Here is a 19,128-nt window from a genome sequence, read left to right as displayed (position 1 = left end):
AAGGCTCTGTCTGTCGAGCTCGTCTCCTGCCGCTGGAGACACCCGCCCTGGCCGGCCCTTCTTAGAAAGCTGTGAACCTGCCGGGACGCTTTTAGAGGGTTCGCTGTCACTCAGGGCCACCCCCCACCCCAGGTGTTGTACCTCGCAAGCTGCGCTGCCAGATGAGAAGCAATTCGCTAATATTAGGGTTACTACATTCGAAAGGGGGACGCGGTTCTTATGGTCTTCTAAGTAAACATCACAGAGCCGCGAAAGACCCTTTTAGAGCCGCTGTCATGTCAAAGTGGGCGGAGCAGCCATCGGAGTCTGCGGGGCGGACCGGCTGAATGAGCTGCGCCTGCGCGTGACGAGCTGCTTAGAGTGGACGAGACGCGCCGCCGCTGTCCCCGCCCCTCTCTTTCTTTCAAACGAAGCGGGAGAAACTTTGGAAATGGCGGTCCAGTATAACGCGAGTCCGGGCGGACGTGCGAAGAGCCAACACGCTGCCAGCCGACTGAGGATTACGGAGATGAAACAAAGCGCCGGCATATTCAGAAACGCGAGTCCCATTTGTACAGTGAGCTACTGCGGCACCTCCAGTGAACCTGCCAGTCCTCCCATTGTCACCACACAGCACATGAACTGCTCCTATTAAGTGACCTCCGAATGTGTTCACATCTTTGGTTTGTCAGATTGTCCTTTTTGGTGGAAGTTTATCCCCTCATGGCCTTGCCTGCGGAGGTCAGTGTCACCGTCCACCCACGTGCTCTGGCCGCCGAGTGACAGCAAGTGATGACGAGGTGAATGAGCACGCGAGTGGCCTGCGGTGAAGTGACAACAACTGAACGGACGTCACGGGGGTCCTGCATGTGCTGAGGGGCTTAATGGGCCCAGTCATCATTCTAAGGTGAAGGGGGCAGAGCGGTGGTCTCAAACGCCAGTCCTGGTGGGCTGCAGCTTTTCACCCTTTTCCTTTTTTCACTGCTGATGAATTCTTTTCCCTTCATTTTAGTTTTTAAGGATTCAGTCCTCTGATTTGAGTCGTTTCTTCATTAAGTGACAGCCCAACAGCACGGAGTCACCGGAGGACGTGTCGCTGCTGTCGTTCTGCCCCAGCAGACGGCTGATTTTCTGTTTTTTCTAAGACCACCGTCCAGATGTTTGGGGGACCTGAGCAGACCGACGTGTCCGAGACCCTCACCTTTCTTTATCTTCAGGTGAGTTTATTAACTGAGGGGTCCGAGTCCCGTCGATTGAAATGAAGGCAAAACGGCTCCCTAATGAAGAGGATGGTTAGAATGACCACTGCAGCCCACCCGCACCGGAGCTTGAGACCACTGGTGTAGAGCATGAAGCAAACATGCTGGGCATCTCGCCCGTCCTTTGCAGGGGACAACAGCACCCGGTCAATCAAGTCTTTGTACCCAAGTCTCCAAACTGAGAGAAACGGTTTAGTGACAAGTGGACAGGAGCCCAGTGCCACAAAGTCACCACACCGATGCCAGTGTGTGTGTGTGCCTGTCACAGGCCACACCAAGGTGCGTTACTGTTTCCCCAGGGCAGTGCAGACATCTTCATGGGTGGCATTGCCCCTACTTTGGCACACACGATGCTCTCAAGTGGAGGTCAACAAAGGCTGAGCAGAGAGGAGAGGACTGGAGCGCCAAGTGGCGTGCTGGCAGGTGCCCTGTGCTCCCTCCCTCCTACGTGATGAAGAGTGAAAGGGGGCACATCTTCACCTGTCGGAGCGCAGCTCAGGACAAAACCAAAACGTCCTGTGATTTACACGAGATGGGACAATCAAAAATCAATTGACCTCAAACTGAACTTTCCTGGACAGGTTGGTGAAGACGACTCATTAGTTTGATTCAAATCTGCAGGACGTCCTCGAGCTTTTGTCCTGTCCTAATTGTGCCCAGGCCACTGCTTCTCTAATTTGGCTCAGTAGTTGCCCGTCCTTCTCGTCTTTGTCCCCCCTTCTCTCTTGTCCTCATGCAGGTGACATTACAGCTCCTTCAAAGGCCTGGGCAGGGGGCACACGTTGCTTTCATCTCCCGCTCAATTTCCTTTTGTCTTCTCTGCCACTTGTCAGTGGGTGGGGTCAGGCTTACCTTTACATGTCACCCATCTTCTGCCCACACCCAGCTGGCACCAGGACACCAGTGCTATTCTGTGCTCCATGCCCTTCAGGGACCATCGTTTTTCTGACTGAATGGCTACTTGGTTGCTGCAGGCTGCCACTTGGCATTGGGCACAGTGGTATGCAAAATAAATGTCGGGGGCATGTGGGCCAATGCCAAGTATTAAAACATTTGTTAGGTTTGCAAAATAAACAACATGCTAATGAATGTGGTAACTCAAATGGCCCCCAAGTGATTAATGTACAGGGCATGGAGAGAAACAAAAAGGGTGGGGGGCATCATAGCCACTGGCATCAAGGGTGCAGCACCCAAATGAAGCTCAAACACCCACCGTTCACAGTGGCTGGCACTGCACCTCAAACGACTGGGCACAGACAGAGTGACCATCTACTGCCAGGCTATTACTGGCCACACTTGGACAATTCACAATCAGCACATCTTTGGCTGGTGGCAGCAGATCCGACTGAACAAAGAACACGCAGACTGCACACTTGACGGACATGTGGACCAGGCCACCACACCTTGTCATGGGAGCAGTTGGCACTGAGGCCTCCAACAGCCTGCCCAGCACATGGTGCCGGCGTCCTGAGGCCACGCTCTCCACCCACCCTTCGTTAGCCCACCGCAGTGCCCAGGCTTGCTGCACGAGACAATGCTACGTCAAGCTGCACTTTTATTTTGCGTTTGTTAGGCTGATGCCAGCCGTGTCTGAACAATGGGATCACCTACAGGCAGCGAGGCCCAGTGGGGTGCCCACTTACCGAGACACCCTCCTACTATGAAGGGTTCCTTTTTATATAGTGCCTCTCCTCTCACACAGACACAGGGACTGAACGGGTGACACTGTGTGACAGCATATAGTCACTCACCAAGGTCCTGTGATGTGGTGACATCTTCAGTCTCGTGTGTCCCCTCCATGAGGCTCACAGCTAAAAACAAAGAGAGGAGGACCCCCAAAGTCACCGCAGGCTGCCCTGCCCGCGTAGCCCTACTTTGGGACTTGGTTCAAGGCGCTATATGACGGAAGGGTAGGAAGGTCGCGATTACGGCTGATGCCGTCTGACCCTCACAATCCTCCATCCCGGGGGGCGCTCATTTCATCTTGTCCAGATCTCCGGGCAGCACCCTGCCCCTCTTGTGCGCCTTCTCCTTGCGTTTCTCCAGCTTGCCGCGTTTCTGCTTCTGGATGTTCTTCTTGCGCTTGTCCTGCCGCTGCTGCATCTTCTCCAGCACATGGACGCTGCGCTTCTCCCACTGCTGCTTCTTCTGGGTGCGCTTCTTCTCCTTGCGTTTGAGGGCGGCCTTCAGCATGTCCTCGTCGTCCTTGATCTTGAGGCCCTCGGCCTTGTACAGCACGTTGGTCCACTTCATCTTCTTCTCCAGCTCTTGAGCTCTGCTGGAGTTTTTGCTCTTCAGCTCCTCCAGCTTGGCCTTCCTGTCCTCCACTCGGTTCAGGAGCTGCTTGTAGTTCTTGCCCGTCAGCGGCGTCAGGGTGCCCTTTATCTTCTTCTTCGGAGCCTTGTCTCCGAGCTCGTCGCCCACTTGGACTTTGTTGAACACCATCGGGCCGGCTGTGGGAGCTTCTGCTTTGGGGACGCTGCTCTTCTGCACACTCGTCTCCTTTCTCTCCTCCTCTTTAATGGTTTGTGCCTTTTGCTCCAGAAGTTTCTTCATCCGCATTTCTTTTCGCTTGCGTTTCTTGCGTTCTCGCTCCACTTTTCTTCGTGAACGTTTCCTCTCCAGCTCCTCAGCTGATGAAGACTTGGTGGCACTGCCCTGACAAACAGAAAAAAAAAAGGCACAACAGGCGAGTGAGCATCTGGACGTGAACCACAAGACACCTACAGCCATCAATTTAAACATTGTTACCTTGATATAGCGCCTTCCCTCAGTGGACCACAGGTGGGCTCATACCCTGCTTTAAAGTGCCATTCCTCCACCAATGCCACCTTTAGATGTGCCCACAGCAGATGAATCAAATGGGAAGATCAACTGGCGCCCAAGGCAGTGATGACATCAGAGCTACTGGAGTCGCCTCACAGCCCGGTCGCTGGTACTCACATCAGACCCCCCCAGACCCCTCAGGTGCCCATTCAGGTTCAGTGTTCTCCCCTCCCTGAGCTCCTCTAATTTTAGATCAAAAAAACGAAAGGAACACTCAGAGAACACGGCAGAGCTCAACGGGAAAAAGAAATCCTGATAAGGTGATGTGTGAGGAACGAAAGATGGAAATGGCAAGGGTCAACTGGCAGAGGGACCCCCAAAATCAAAGGGAAAAAATGAGGCGGCAGGCGGGCAGGCCACTGGGCCAAAACACCAAATCGTCCTCGGTAGTTTGTGTGGCCCCCCCGACACGACAGATGGGGTCCTGGGGGAGCTCCTGGACCGGCTGAGTTATTGGATGGACCCAAACATAATGTCCCACCCAGAGGTGCCAGGTGAGTGAGCATTGGGGGGGGGGGTTTGGGGCAGTCAGTGGTATCAGTTCCTTCATCCTCTCGCCACATGAGGCCGGGTGGGCATTGTGCACCAGGAGGAACCAGCAGAGGGTCTGTCAGTGGGTCCAAGGATTTCATCCCCACACCTAATGGCAGTCCTGCGGTGCCCACCATTGTCTGGCCTGTAGTGGTCTGTGTGTCCCTCCATGGGTATGCCCCCCTCCCCAGACTGACCATCACTGACCCCCCACCACACCGGTCATGCTGAACGATGTGACAGGCAGCAGAACGTTCTCCACGGCTTCTCCAGACCCTTTCACGTCTGTCACATGTGCTCAGGGTGAACCTGCTCTCATCTGTGAAAAGCACAGGGCGCCAATTCTGGTATTCTATGGCAAATGCCAATCGAGCTCCACGGTGCCCACTAGAGGACATCGGGCCCTCAGGCCACCCTCATGAAGTCTGTTTCTGATTGTTTGCTCAGAGACGTTCACACCAGTGGCCTGCCTGCCTGCTGGAGGTCATTTTGTAGGCTCTGCCAGTGCTCATCCTGTCCCTCTGGTGGTCCTGCTGACAGGTTAAGGACCTTCTATGAGGCGCCCTGTCCAGCTCTCCTAGAGGAACTGCCTGTCTGTCTGTCTGTCTCCTGGAATCTCCTCCATGCCCGTGAGACTGGGGGACACAGCAAACCTTCTGGCAATGGCATGTGGTATTGATGGAGAGGTTGGACTCCCTGTGCCAGCTCTGTAGGGTCCAGGTATGGCGTCATGCGGCCAGTAGTGACACTCACCGTAGCCAAATGCAAAATGAGTGACAATACAGATGAGGATGTCAAAATGTCAGTGGCCTCCCTCCAGCTGTTAACCCATTCATTCCTGTTTGGGGGTCGTCTCATTGTTATAGTGCACCAAAACTGATGAAGAAGCCCCTCCGCTACTTCACTGAACACATCAGTAGCCCACACGTGTCACTCACTTGATGCCCTACTCTCTTTATAAAGGGTTCCTTTCATTTTGTCGAGCAGCATCCATATTATTAACCGAAGGTTGTAAACCAGATATGGACGCAGGGTGCATTGAAGCGCACACGCACTGCTGCCTACAACGCGCTTCTGAAACACCACAGGCAAAGGAGTCACGGCTTAAAAACGAAACAGCTCAACTAACGGAAATACAAAACCGAGCCCATAGCTAAAGACACAGCCACGGAGAAAACAAAAACGAGAGGATTCAGTGCGTATTTGAATCACATTACAGTATTACAGTAATACATTATTAACAGTCCAGCCACAGAAAACACAGAAACGAGACCAGATGGAAAAAAACAATAAACGAACGCTCCGTATTAAACGTATGTGCGATTATAATTCCTAACAGTAAACGACGTATAGCTAACAGAGTCACGGCTCCAAAAAGAAACAGCTCAACTAACGGAACTACAAAAACGAGCCCGCATGGATAAACACAATGAACGCAGGCGCCTACAACGCGCTTCTGAAACAGCAGAAGCAAAGGAGACACGGCTCCAAAACGACCTGTGAACTAAACCTGAGGTAAAGCGTGCACGCCAGGTTGTACATGCGCCCGAATGCGACCGCCCACACCACCGCACCGGATCCGCCGCCATGGTCACTTCAGCACGCAAATCCGCCACCATCAGCAAACGACTTCTCGCGGACGACACAGCCATAGAAAAACAAAAAAGACACTGCATGCATAAAAACAATAAACGAAGGCACCTACAACACGCTTCTGAAAAACATAAACCAGATGAGTCACAGCTCCAAAAAGAAGCCGCTTTAGTACAAATATGTTTATTTAATTAAATGAACTTTCCCAGGACGCACCCACCCTCCATGATATTTAATCCCTCCAAGTATCAGAAGGAACAGAAAGTGATTGCCATTCTTGGATTTGCGATTCTTTCGAGAATCGCGGGCTTGTTGGTATTGTCATAAAGAACAGCTTCAGATCTAAACACAAAGCTTGATATTCGACGTATGGAAACAACACACACAACCCCATTTCCAGTTTAAGTCATGAAGTCACCCAACACCTGCATTGGCCCCTTTGTTTGTCCCTCAAAACAGCTGACCAACGTTTATGGACAATTCAGCTCAACAGCTCGTCACTTCTGGACTCTCACCATGAGAGTGGAGTTGGCACCCCAGACACCTCAATCAAAAGACGGAGCAGAAGAGAGGGGAGGAGTGTGTGTGTGTGTGTGTGTGTGTGTATTGGGGTCTTGGGTTGGAACTGCCAATCTGGAAAGGGTGACAGAGTGACAGCTGTTAATGTCCAAATGGAGAACACATGGACCAGTGGGGAATCTGCCTAGAAAAGGCCGGCTGGCCAGCCAGCCACAATGACTCCAAGGGCACAGTGGTGACTCAAACCAAGATGACCCAGAGGGTCCCAGAAGAAGATCCAAAGAACGTGGTGGCTCTGCAGCCGCTAGCTGAGGTCAGCGGTCAGGACTCCATGACACACAGGAGAGGAGCAAGGAAGGAGCAGCAGTGCCAAGAAGCGCCTTAGGTGTGTCACACTGGCAGGACGGACGCTCTCTCTCTTATGGGACATGTGGCAGACATTTGCATGGCATAGAGGTGCATGTGTGGCTTTTATGTTGTTAAGTTAATTTTGATAGAATTATTAATACTCAATTTGACTTTATTGGTTTACAGGGTCCTCATTATGCTAATGGTGACTAAACTGCAACTTGTAACTTTTGGTCACAGTTTAGAGCCCTCACTCGGGATCTTTTTTAAACACACGTGACTGAAGCGTACCGTATGTCATCACATTCAGTTATTGCTGGTATTACTGAGTACAACGCACTGCTGCAAAAATAAATACTTAACAGAAGTGAGTAAACTGATGGGAAAAATAAAAAGCAGGACAACTGCAAAAAAATGAAATCAAAGCAAATGAAAAGTAGCGATGACATTCAATCTCGTATTCCTTATTAGAGAGATTTTTATATTATAAAAGAACATCTTGAGACGAGACTGTGGCCAAGAGATTGTTTCAAGCCCCGCCCTCCTCTCAAGCCACGCCCTGTCATGATCCTCTCACCTCTCATTGGTGTGAATGCCTTTGACAGACACACTCAGTCCCTGCGCTCTCAGCTCTTATACATTTTTACGTTTTCCTCACTTTAAGTTCCCAATTAAAGAAGACGTATAATGTCCAAATCTTACTGAAGAATTACATCACGAAAACAAGAAATGAGCACACGGGGCAATCCTAGCACTGAGAAATGATGAAGTCAAATGAATTAACATGAAAATTGTGAATCGGTTACACGACAAATTACTTAATACACGCGTATCAATAGACTGTGCTGAAAGATGAAAACATCAACTTACAATATCATGAAAAATATCAACAACCGTTAACACCGTCAGGTCGTCCACCACATGAATTACTGTAGAAGACGGACGTGTCGTAATGTTATCGCGTAATTGATGTCGGAGTGACGGGCTACGCAGAATCACTTTGGCAAAGACAACTAACAAATCACTGGGACAAACATTCGAAAAAGTTGGTTTATTTATTAGAGGGAAAGAAACGAAATTCACTCTCAGGCAGTTATATGTTGTGTCGTCACAATGAGAGTCCAAACACGGAATACAAATTCAATGCCATATTGACGAAAAGTTCATTCCAAATGTTTTTACTGAAGTTTTACAGAAAAAGTTTAAAAAGGATTTGCCGTTCATTTCAGAGCCAAACAGAACAAAAACGTACAACACAACGAATACCTCAAACACAACATGAAACCAAATTTACTTTCAACTTATGACGTTTTACTATTTTTAATTCTGTTAATTACTTGCTGTAATGTCAAATAGTTAGTTCTATTCTGCTTATGTAACTATTCCCATTAAATAACAATCTGCACCCCCATACACCAGTGGCAGAGCCCTGAAGTGACTAGCGTGTAGTGCCCGCACAGAGGTTGGCAAGCAAAACAAGCGGGGGGCAGAGCCCCCTAGTTATATTTATTATCAAAAAATGTGTAAGTACAATTATTCAGCTTCCTTTAAGAATTGTTTGTCCCATGTCCAGTTTTTTGTTTCCCCCCAGTTTTCAGTGTTCACGCACCTCATTTGAGGTCACATGCTCATCCTCTTACTGTATACAGACCCCATTATCAGCACTGGGTGGTCTACAGCACACCGTCAGTGTCCAGCGCGCTTGTCCACTCCACTCTCCTTTCTACTCATCAGGATTCTCCGACTGCTACACACGCAGTATTTATGTCACGCCTGCAGTTCCTGTTCTTTATTTGTAATATTTTTGTGTTCAAGTGAACATCTTTTGCTGAGTTGCCAGTTTTGTTGACTTGGTTTCAAAGGTGTCTTTTATATTTTTATTATTATGGTCTTTTGCCCTGCATGACCGTTTAAACTTGGCCCATCCCAAACTCCACCATTCCTTCGTTTAACTCCTACTGTACATCTCCCCAGTCTATCAGTGCCCCCCCTATATTCAAACAGACCCCCCAAGTGTCTGTGTCCTGTCTAGGGCTGTGGGCACAAGTTCCAGGTGTTGTAATGGGCGGCACACATGGGCAGGCACTCCAGCCAGGCCTGTGCAATGGAAGGACCAGGACAGACGACAACTGCTAAAATATCTCCTTTCCCCATACGCTAGATGATCCAGGATCCCATTAGAATATCCACAGGGCATGCTGTGAACTGGAGTCCCAGGGTGCAGCCCTGTTGGGTCCAATGGATTCCTTCCAGGGGGTTAACAATGCTGGCTTTCCACAGACCATTGCCCTAGCATCAGAGGTACTCCTGCGTCAGAGACGAAACGAGCTGCTCCACATCCCCTCAACGAGTCAGTGGCAGCAGGCCACTCATCAGGAGTGCAATGAGCACAACAACTGTGCGTTTATACAAAAAAAGTGTTGCTGAGGAATAAAAATCTCTTATTTCACCTGGAATTGTCTTGGGTGACATGGTCGTCTCGGGTTTTGTGACTCACTGGAGCCCCCCTTGTGGTTACACTGTGCAGGAAGCTGATGTTCCAGAATGCAGCCCTGACCCTGGAGACTGACAGCTCATCCCCAATCACCACACCTAGCTGGAGCTGAAAAGCTCCTTCCAGTAAGGCTGCCAGTGATGGTGTTGGGAGGAGAGCTGGAGAGAAACACTCAGCTTCTAGGAGAAGGAGGAGGAAGAAGAGGAGGAGGAGATGCGAGTCAAGGGACAGAGCAGGCGGGCAGCCATCTTACCTACAACAAAGGGTCCAAACCAGGGCAGCAGGACTCCTAGTGGATGTGGAGCCTTGGCTTACTTGTCTTTTGTTACGCATGAACCTTTTCTCCGATGATTTAACATAACACACACACAAGTATGGCTTCTTTAAACTGATTTCTTGTCTCTCTCCTGTGCATTATCTGCCTGAGATGTCCACACCATCACCACGATGCAGTCACTTTCCACATCTCGACTGCTACAACATGTCTACCCAGACTCCCCGTGGTTAGTTACATGCAGCACCGGCTCACAACTACTTACAGCATTCCTGCACTCCTCTATCTTCTCATGGAGCCTTTGCTTTAAAATATCCATAGTGAAGAAGTTTTGAACATCTGATTTGAAAAAAGGAAAATAAATGTCACAATTACCAAAAGTCACCAGTGACCGGCAGCGACAAACAATAGAAAAGGATTTCTGTAAGCGGAGCTGGCCACCGGCCTGGAGCAGAGCTGCATTATCTGGGCAGGTCCCCCTAGGGCCGCACTGGCTGCAGGTTTTTGTTACAAGCAGATTGCTTAATTAGAAACCATAAGCGGAGCTGGCCACCGGCCTGGAGCAGAGCTGCATTATCTGGGCAGGTCTCCCTAGGGCCGCACTGGCTGCAGGTTTTTGTTACAAGCAGATTGCTTAATTAGAAACCAATTGTTGCAGCCAATAATGAACCTTATTTCATTTTATACGCAGTGTCTGTGTTTCCATTTTGTCAGGTCAGGTCATTCTCATCTCATTCTTTTTTTTCCCTTTCAAAGCAAATTATCCAATGACCTCCAGTTTGGAGCCGATGACAAGTTCTCATCCCTTCACTTTTCTCTCCACACTCTCCTTATCCATCCATCCATTGTCTCCCGCTTATCCGAGGTCGGGTCGCGGGGGCAGCAGCTTGAGCAGAGATGCCCAGACTTCCCTCTCCCCGGCCACTTCTTCTAGCTCTTCCGGGAGAATCCCAAGGCGTTCCCAGGCCAGCCGGGAGACATAGTCCCCTCCAGCGTGTCCTGGGTCTTCCCCGGGGCCTCCTCCCGGTTGGACGTGCCCGGGAACACCTCACCAGGGAGGCGTCCAGGAGGCATCCTGATCAGATGCCCGAACCACCTCATCTGACTCCTCTACTCTGAGCCCCTCCCGGGATGACTGAGCTTCTCACCCTATCTTTAAGGGAGAAGCCAGAAACCCTGCAGAGGAAACTCATTTCAGCCGCTTGTATTCGTGATCTCGTTCTTTCAGTCACTACCCATAGCTCATGACCATAGGGGAGGGTAGGAGCGTAGATCGACTGGTAAATTGAGAGTTTTGCCTTATGGCTCAGCTCCTTTTTCACCACGACAGACCAATGCAGAGCCCTTCATTACTGCGGACACCGCACCGATCCGCCTGTCGATCTCACGCTCCATTCTTCCCTCACTCGTGAACAAAATCCCGAGATACTTGAACTCCTCCACTTGGGGGCAGGATCTCACTCCCAACCCTGAGAGGGCATTCCACCCCTTTTCTGGCTGAGGACCACTCTCCTTATAAATATCTTATTAAAGCAGGTTAATTAAACACTGGTGCAAATGGGAACACATTAGATGGAGAACCCCCCCGATTCCTTTGGTATTTGCATTTTATTGCTGATAAGGAGCCGTTAAAGAGAGTGAAGGCCGCCGTCTCCGAGTAACATAAGCAAGCTAACATAAGAATTACCAAAGCCTATGTAAAAAACTCGTAATCCTGGCCCACCTTAAATCCCTTCGCTCCTCTCCATCAGCATCTTTTGTGTTGTTAATGTGTCGAGCAGCAAGCAGCCTGCTATCCCATCACCCACCAACACAGAAAGGGCAGCAGGTTCTCTCAGCTCCAGTCTGTTTACCTGCCTGTGAGGTGCTGGGAGTTGTAGAGGGTCAATAATAGATCGGGACTTGGAATAACACGTGTCTACAACAATCTACTTCCTTAGAAGGCTGGCGTCCTTCAACATCTGCAATAAGATGCTGCAGATGTTCTATCAGATGGTTGTTGCGAGAGTGCCCTCTTCTACCCCGGTGGTGTGCTGGGGAGGCACATTAAGAAGAAAGACGCCTTATGCCTAGACAAACTGGTGAGGAAGGCAGGCTCTATTGTTGGCATGGAGCTGGACAGCTTGACATCTGTTGGCAGAGTGACGGGCGCTCAGCAGGCTCCTATCAATCATGGAGAATCCACTGCATCACCTGAACAGTGTCATCTCTAGACAGAGAGAGCAGCTTCAGTGACAGACTGCTATCACCGTCCTGCTCCACTGACAGACTGAGAAGATCGTTCCTCCATCACACTATGCGATTCTTCAATTCCACCCGGGGGGATAAACGTTAACATTATATAAAGTTATTGTCTGTTTTTACCTGCGTTATTATCAATCTTTAATTTAATATTGTTTTTTGTATCAGTAAGGTGCTGCTGGAGTATGTGAATTTCCCCTTGGGATTAATAAAGTATCTATCTATCTAAAGACATTGTTAAAACAAACGTTTTAGTAATAATTGACAAAATGTACACATGAGGTGTATAAAATGCAGCTCACCACTTGAAACGGAGGTGTCTGGGGTTGAACCGGCGACCTTTTGATTACCAGTCAGCAGTTCTTACAGCTGCACCACCAATGCGGTCGTATTAAAGACTTGTGAATGTCGCACCCTAACACGAGGGCTTTTTCTTCGGTTATATTCTTGAATAAGAGCGCACTTGTTCGGTTATATTTGTACCTTTTTGTGAACGTGTTTATTTGATATTTGGACTTCAGTCTTCACACTTTATACACTTCATGTATACATTTTGTCAATTACTACTAAAACGTGAAAAACGTTTCTGTTTTAACGATGTCTTTCCATAGATTGTTGTAGACACGTAACACACGTGAAGTGTTACGTATTTCAAGTCCCGATCTTTTACTGACTCTCTACAACTCCCGGCACCTCACAGGCAGGTAAACAGACTGGAGCTGAGAGAACCTGCTGCCCTTTCTGTGTTGGTGGGCTGATGGGATAGCAGGCTGCTTGCTGCTCAGCACATTAACAACACAAAAGACGCTGAATGAAGAGGAGCGAAGGGATTTAAGGTGGGCTGGGATTACGAGTTTTAATCACAGGCTTTGGTAATTCTAGAGTTAAAGGGTGGAGAATCTTAATAAGCGAGAAAAAAAAAAAAGTCAGTGACTTATTGCTTAAGAGACCTCTCATTAGGAAACTGAACTGGACCCCACAGCCCTCAGGACCCACTCTGCAGACCCCTGCTGGCCTCAATCAAGCACCAAAGGTCCCCACCATCACACGGATATCTCAAAATGAAGGCGCGCACAGCCTACCCCCTCGCCTCACCTTCAGCTTTGGGCTGCTTCTTTAAAGCGCCGCCACGCTCTTTCGGCTCGGCTCTCTGAACAGCTTCTTGCTTCGCCTTCTCTGGCTCGGCTCTTTGCCCCTTCTTTGGAAATCCCTTCTGATTTTGTTCGGCCGCCTTGTTTGTTGAGGGTTTCTGTTTTTTCTGCTTTTTCCCTTTGTTCACTGTGCCGCCCTTATATGGAACTGCAAAAAGGAGAGCAAGATGAACACTCGACTGCAGGTATTAGTTAGATGACCACATGGGGACACTTTCACTCATGTACGAGACAAAATGGATTGTTTTGTTTATGTAAAATGTATGAAAGAAAAGAGACAGACAACCAGAAGGAGACACAAAACTAAAATCAAGCAGGTCAGGACTGAAGGAGACAAAACAATCAGACAAACCAAACATGTAAAGCAAAGTCAAAGGCAGAATGGAGTTCCTGTGACGTAACCAGCAGGACAATTGTGGTCATGTGACGACTCCTAACATGCGCCACAAAGAAAGAAAGAGACGGGAGGTAAAAAAAAAAAAACTTTCTCAAAAGGTTAGGAGAACACACTGATAAGGCGCATTGCTGCACCCACCACATGACAAACCAGGATGCCAGATTAGGACCAGAGTCCAGCCAAGTGACAGGTGTCACCTCAGCACCACACTGGTTCAGATGGAGTGGAACACTGGGAGGTTTTTAATGGTGGCTGGAGGGCCAATTCTGCCAACAACCCCCAGGTGTTTCCCTGCAGGGGTGGATGCAGATTAACGTCATACCCAGGACGCAGCAAGTGCAGGTTAATAATAATAATACATTTTATTTATATATAGCGCCTTTAAGGGCCTAATGAAGCAGAGTCACTTTTGGTGTTTACAGGATTTGAACCAACAACCTTCCGATTACCAGTGCATATCCTTAGCCTCAGAGCCACCAGAAACTGAAACAAAAAGAAGACCCTAAAACAGAATGTGCATAACTACAAAACCATAAAAACAGATCTAAATACACAAGAGTGCTGCACTAATTAGTATAAAACTAGGGGGCTCCGCTCGCCAACCCCTGGTGTTGGGTAACCCGAAATACATTGATCTATGTATGAGACATATTGGAGTGTAAAGGTGCAGATGATGTACATAGGAAGTGAAGAATACATAGTATGGCACATTGCAAAGATTTATTCAAATATTTCTTTATACACCACATTTGTAGTAAAGATGGCGTGTTGTCCTTGAATGAGTTCTCCTTGGTATGGAGTATTCATAACTTTAACCTTAATGTCAGATGAACGCTGAACTCTTGAGAAGGCTACATAAAGTTGTCCATGTCCAAGTACAGGCTCAGAGAGGTATATGCCAACTCTGTCCATGGTCCATCCCTGGGATTTTGTTTGATTGTCATGGCGATAGCAGGTTTAATGGGAAATTGTGCGTCGTTTAAGTGTGCACTCAAAACAGTATTGTCAGTATGTGATCCTGCTTCAATAACATTGTCTGTCATGGTGTTGATGAGTAATTGTGTACCGTTGCATAAACCTTGTTTAGTTATTTAAGGTTTCTTAAAAGCATGGACTATTGTTCTGACCTTAAGGTTAAGATTGTGTTGTTGCAATCTGGCAGGGTTAATAGTGTTTAAATATTCCAAGGGGAAATTAAAGATGCTCATTTGGAGCCGAGAGTGTTTGCCTCTGCTGTTTCAGACCGCGCGTTATCGGATTCTGTACTGTTAATATTGTATTACTGTAATGTTGATTCACATATGCTGTGGTTGTCCAGACGTTTCATTAGACAATGGGAGTTTCCTAACGGCCATATATAACGAAAACAATAGTTCAGCCCTACCTATGAAATGTAAATCCCCCCGGGTTGATTATTGGTGTACAGCGTTCAGCGGTTTTGTACAATCCCAAGCAGCACATTATTCCTAACTTCACTCCACAGCAGTGCCATCCACAATATGGCCATGACGCCTGGCGCCTTCCGTACTATCTCGAGTTTTGACTATTGCTGTGTAGTGTGGACGTTTGCGACATCCGACTCTCTTCCGGTTTGCTTTGGGCGGGGCGCCGATTCCTGTTATGTTTCTTTGTTCTGTGGCCGTGTCGTTAGGTATGGGCTTGTTGTTTTATTTGCTATTTCCGTTAGTTGAGCTGTATTGCGTTTGAATTTGGTGTAAAGCATTCAGTGGTTTGTACAATCCCAAGCAGCACATTACTCCTAACTTCACTTCGGTGGTTAAGACTTCGCTTTCGGTTTATGAGACGCACGCTGTAGCGTACTTTCTCACGCCTTCCATACTATATTTGTGGATGCCGTAGTGTCTTACGTGTGACTCTGGGGTGCAGAGCAGAGCTATGGGCACGTTGTTGCTTTATGTCCTATTCAGAAGTGCATTGTAGGCAACTGCGCCTTCCGTACTATTTTTGTGGACCTGTGGGGCCTCCGTAGCCTCTTCCGTTTGACTCTGGGGTGCAGCACAGGATCCTCTTTTTTGTGTGGCTGTGTCGTTAGTCGTTAGCTATGGGCGTGTTGTTGCTTCATTTCTCATTCACGTTAGTTAAGCTCTTTCGTTTTTGGGCCGCGACTCCTTTGTTCGCGGTGGATAAGACTTCGGTTGCGGTTTATGAGATGTGTGCTGTAGGCACCTGCGCAGTATGTCTCATGGTCCCATCGCCGTGTACCTGCGTCCATATCCGGTTTATTCTCGGTTAGTAATATGGATCACTCAAACTGCTGTGGCTCTAAACACCTCAAGATCAAGTGCTGTCTGTCACCTAAAATAAAAGTAACCCGTCGTCAGCAGACCTCCGAAATGCCAGCGCCCTCTGGAGCGATGCATGCTGGACGCTGCCGGCCTTCAACTCTTACCATTACTGATGTCTCAAACTGGGATGGTGGAGGCCTCAACAGTTCCAACTCAACACCATCGCACTAAACTACGCATGGCAAAGACAGACAGACGGACACTTGATCCCGAGGGAAATTCAAGGTACAGTTAAACAAAAGCACTGCACACGTAGTAGAAACACAGTCGAGAAGGAGCTCAACGCTCTAAGAAAAGAAAGAAGAACAGCACAACGCAGACGGAGCTACCGATCAGGCCGCCACTCGCGTCAGCGCCTTGTTACAATCAAACAATCACGAGAAGTAAAAATGTTCCCAATGGTCCTAATCGACCTGTAGGATCAAACGACGGCCACCTTGTGTTAATGAGGACACTCACCAAACGGCCTCTTGCGGGCCTCCTGGCTCTGGGATGCACAGACTTTGCTGGCCAGCTTCTGGAAGAAGGTGTCTTTGGCGGCGATGCTGTTCATGGTGAATGCCAGTGTGCTAAAAGAAACAAAGAGCACAGACAGGTGTCATCAAGCAGTCAATGATCAGCATGGTGGAAAAGTGTCCCCAGGCCCCCTCCTGATGCCTTCCTGTGTCCTTGGCACAATGGTAATAATCATGGTTTTATTTCTTTCTTCTTTCATTTCTGAATAAGGTGAGACAGTGAGACACAACTCCACACACCAAGCGAGTCACAACATCACACACCAAACCCACAACCCCATGGCACAGCCTGGCGTGGTCCCTGCGGGCAAACACCCACTTTCACTGCTGGAGGACCCCTGTTTGCCTCCCTTAAAAACAGAAAAGACCCTCATAATAAAGGGGAATTTGTGATGTCAATGGGCTTCCACACCGTCCACATTTTCCCCCCCAACCTCAAATGCTTGAAGAAACCGCCATGCAGCAAAACTCAGCCTATGGAAGTGCCGCCTGCCATTGCTCCACCCAGTCATCTCAAAGCTCGCACGTAATTGGTCAGAGTTGCCTGCTAGTCCTGCCCCAGCCTGTAGCCCCCCCGCCCCCCCATCATTCGTTTTTTGTAACTTTACTAACAAGGGACAGAAACGCAAATCTAGGACTGGCATTAGTGCACATGAGGGTCCTGAGAAGCTGCCAGCTTAGCTTCTCAAGATCAGAATCAAATCTTTTAAATATGTTTCCGTATAACAATCACAGTTTGTAAGAAGAACTCCCAAAGCATCAGCCTGCTGGCACACAGTCACCGGGGCACAAAACCCGAATCTTTGTTACGGAGCTGATTATTGGGCTTTTCTAACATGTTGTGGCTTGTGAATGAAATGGTGGTGGTGTTTGGGGTAAACATCATTGAGTATATATATATAAAATGCTGTGTGTGTGTGTGTGTGTGTGTGTGTGGCCAGTCTGAGCAATCCGATTGGTCAATTTGGCTGTAGGGGCTCAGAGGTGGAGAGGAGGAGGACGACGATATGTTGGGATACAAAGTTCAATTCTTGACTGTAATTCTCCCAAAACAGTTCAAACTGCACATCTCAGCACCAACAAAACAGATAACTTACTGACTGGCACTGGGCTGATAAATACCAACAAGGTGCCACCCAAGTCGCATCCAAATATGGAAAATAGTCGCAAGAACACAAATGATGTTTTAACAGAGGGTATCTGGGGGGCTACCACTGGTGCGAATCAAAATGTGGGCTACAGGAACAACCCCGAGAGAGGAAGGGCCCGGCATGAGAGGTCAACACAGGCGAGGATGAGGAGGAGGAACACGTAGAGTAAGGGAGACCAAGTATTTTGACATGTATTTTCTTACTTGCCCTTGATAGGTAAGTGGCGCGAACATTAAAATAAAACACAATCGCGTCTGATCACCGAGCTCTGCCGTTACGTTTTAAAGTGGCGTCCTCTACACTGCGAGCTCATTAAAGTGAAGGTCTTCTCGGTGCCTTTTAATCATCGGAGGATATCAAAGGTGCTCATCGTTAGTTAAACTCCTCCATACCGATGGTGTGCAGGAAAGGATACTGAAAGTCAGAAGAGTTTTTCAACAGAACAACTTAAAATACTCGATCACAATTGTCGCCAGAGTTAGGTGGCCTGTCGCTAACCTGCTTATCAGCAGACTGCTCACGACTTCCTTTAGACCAGGACAGCGTTCTGTTGTTCGAAACTGCGGTTATTAATAATAATCGTCTGAATTACTCAGTAATACTTTAGAGATTTCGTCTTTTGGCTGACTGGCTAAAGGGGGGCTTTTGACGGTGGCAGCTGCAGTCACCCCTGCGGGGCCTCGCCGACTCTGCAGAGAAGTGACGCTCCTCCGTCCGTCCTCTTCGGAGTTCTCATTCAATAAGGCACAGCGTCAAAGAATCCATTGACTGCATTCCCTCACCGCTCGTTTCCGATACGGCAGGCCAGAAATGACCTCGTGTTACGGGCTCGGACCCCACAATGTCCACTATTGTAACAGCTGAAGTCTCCTTTGAACTGGGGGAGTCGGGCACTAAACGTGAGCCACAGTGTTACCACTGCTTTAGATAGAATACGAACGTGAACATCGAACATTACAAAAATAAAGTGCTTCCCGTGCCACATAACTATGCAGACCGAACCACACAAAGCCGTAGATATAAACGCACAGAAACTCACCGCTTCACAACAGCCAACTTGCCAGCACACGAAGGCAGCCTGTCGTGAACCACATGGGCAAGTCCGCATAAAATGTCTGACGACACACACGATCTTCCCGAGTCAAAAGGCTGCCGATCGTCGATGATTCGATTGCTTTGGTCTATAGCACCGCCGAGCTCGATGCGGAAGGGCTCGCGCGCGCGTGTGCTTGCGGTGTCACCTCATAAATGCTCCGCCACGACTCTGCTGAGTCGCTGATTGAGGAGATTATTATTGTAATATTAATATGCGTTAACAATGTACGCCGTGAAATCTTTTTGTGTGCCTTCTCTTAGACTCGCGCGTGTACGCTGAGAACGCATGTAAAGTAGCTATATTATATCCATAAAGAGTTAGTCGCCCTAGGGGAATAGTTTACCTATTTAGCAAAAGTAGTGTAATGTGGGAAGAGTTGTCTGGTGTTACAGGAAATGAGCTGCTAGAAACAAAACAGTAACTAATTGGTGACGAAGAACAACGGCAC

At 48.5% G+C, this 19,128-nt stretch overlaps 1 protein-coding gene across 1 annotated transcript; it reads right to left on the bottom strand.

Moving 5' to 3' along the window:
- Positions 1-2,780: 2,780 nt before the first annotated feature.
- On the bottom strand, positions 2,781-18,677 carry surf6 (surfeit 6). Its single transcript, XM_028809040.2, has 5 exons — positions 18,624-18,677; positions 16,378-16,487; positions 13,160-13,363; positions 10,089-10,162; positions 2,781-3,896 (listed from the first exon to the last, which is right to left on the bottom strand). Exons 2-5 carry the CDS (start codon positions 16,469-16,471, stop codon positions 3,213-3,215), a joined length of 1,056 nt encoding a protein of 351 aa, XP_028664873.2. The 5' UTR covers positions 16,472-16,487; positions 18,624-18,677; the 3' UTR covers positions 2,781-3,212.
- Between the last annotated feature and the right edge of the window lie 451 nt (positions 18,678-19,128).

The sequence above is a fragment of the Erpetoichthys calabaricus genome, chromosome 9, assembly GCF_900747795.2.
Source record: "Erpetoichthys calabaricus chromosome 9, fErpCal1.3, whole genome shotgun sequence".
Taxonomy (NCBI): domain Eukaryota; kingdom Metazoa; phylum Chordata; class Cladistia; order Polypteriformes; family Polypteridae; genus Erpetoichthys; species Erpetoichthys calabaricus.
This window is presented reverse-complemented; position numbering and strand designations above follow the sequence as displayed.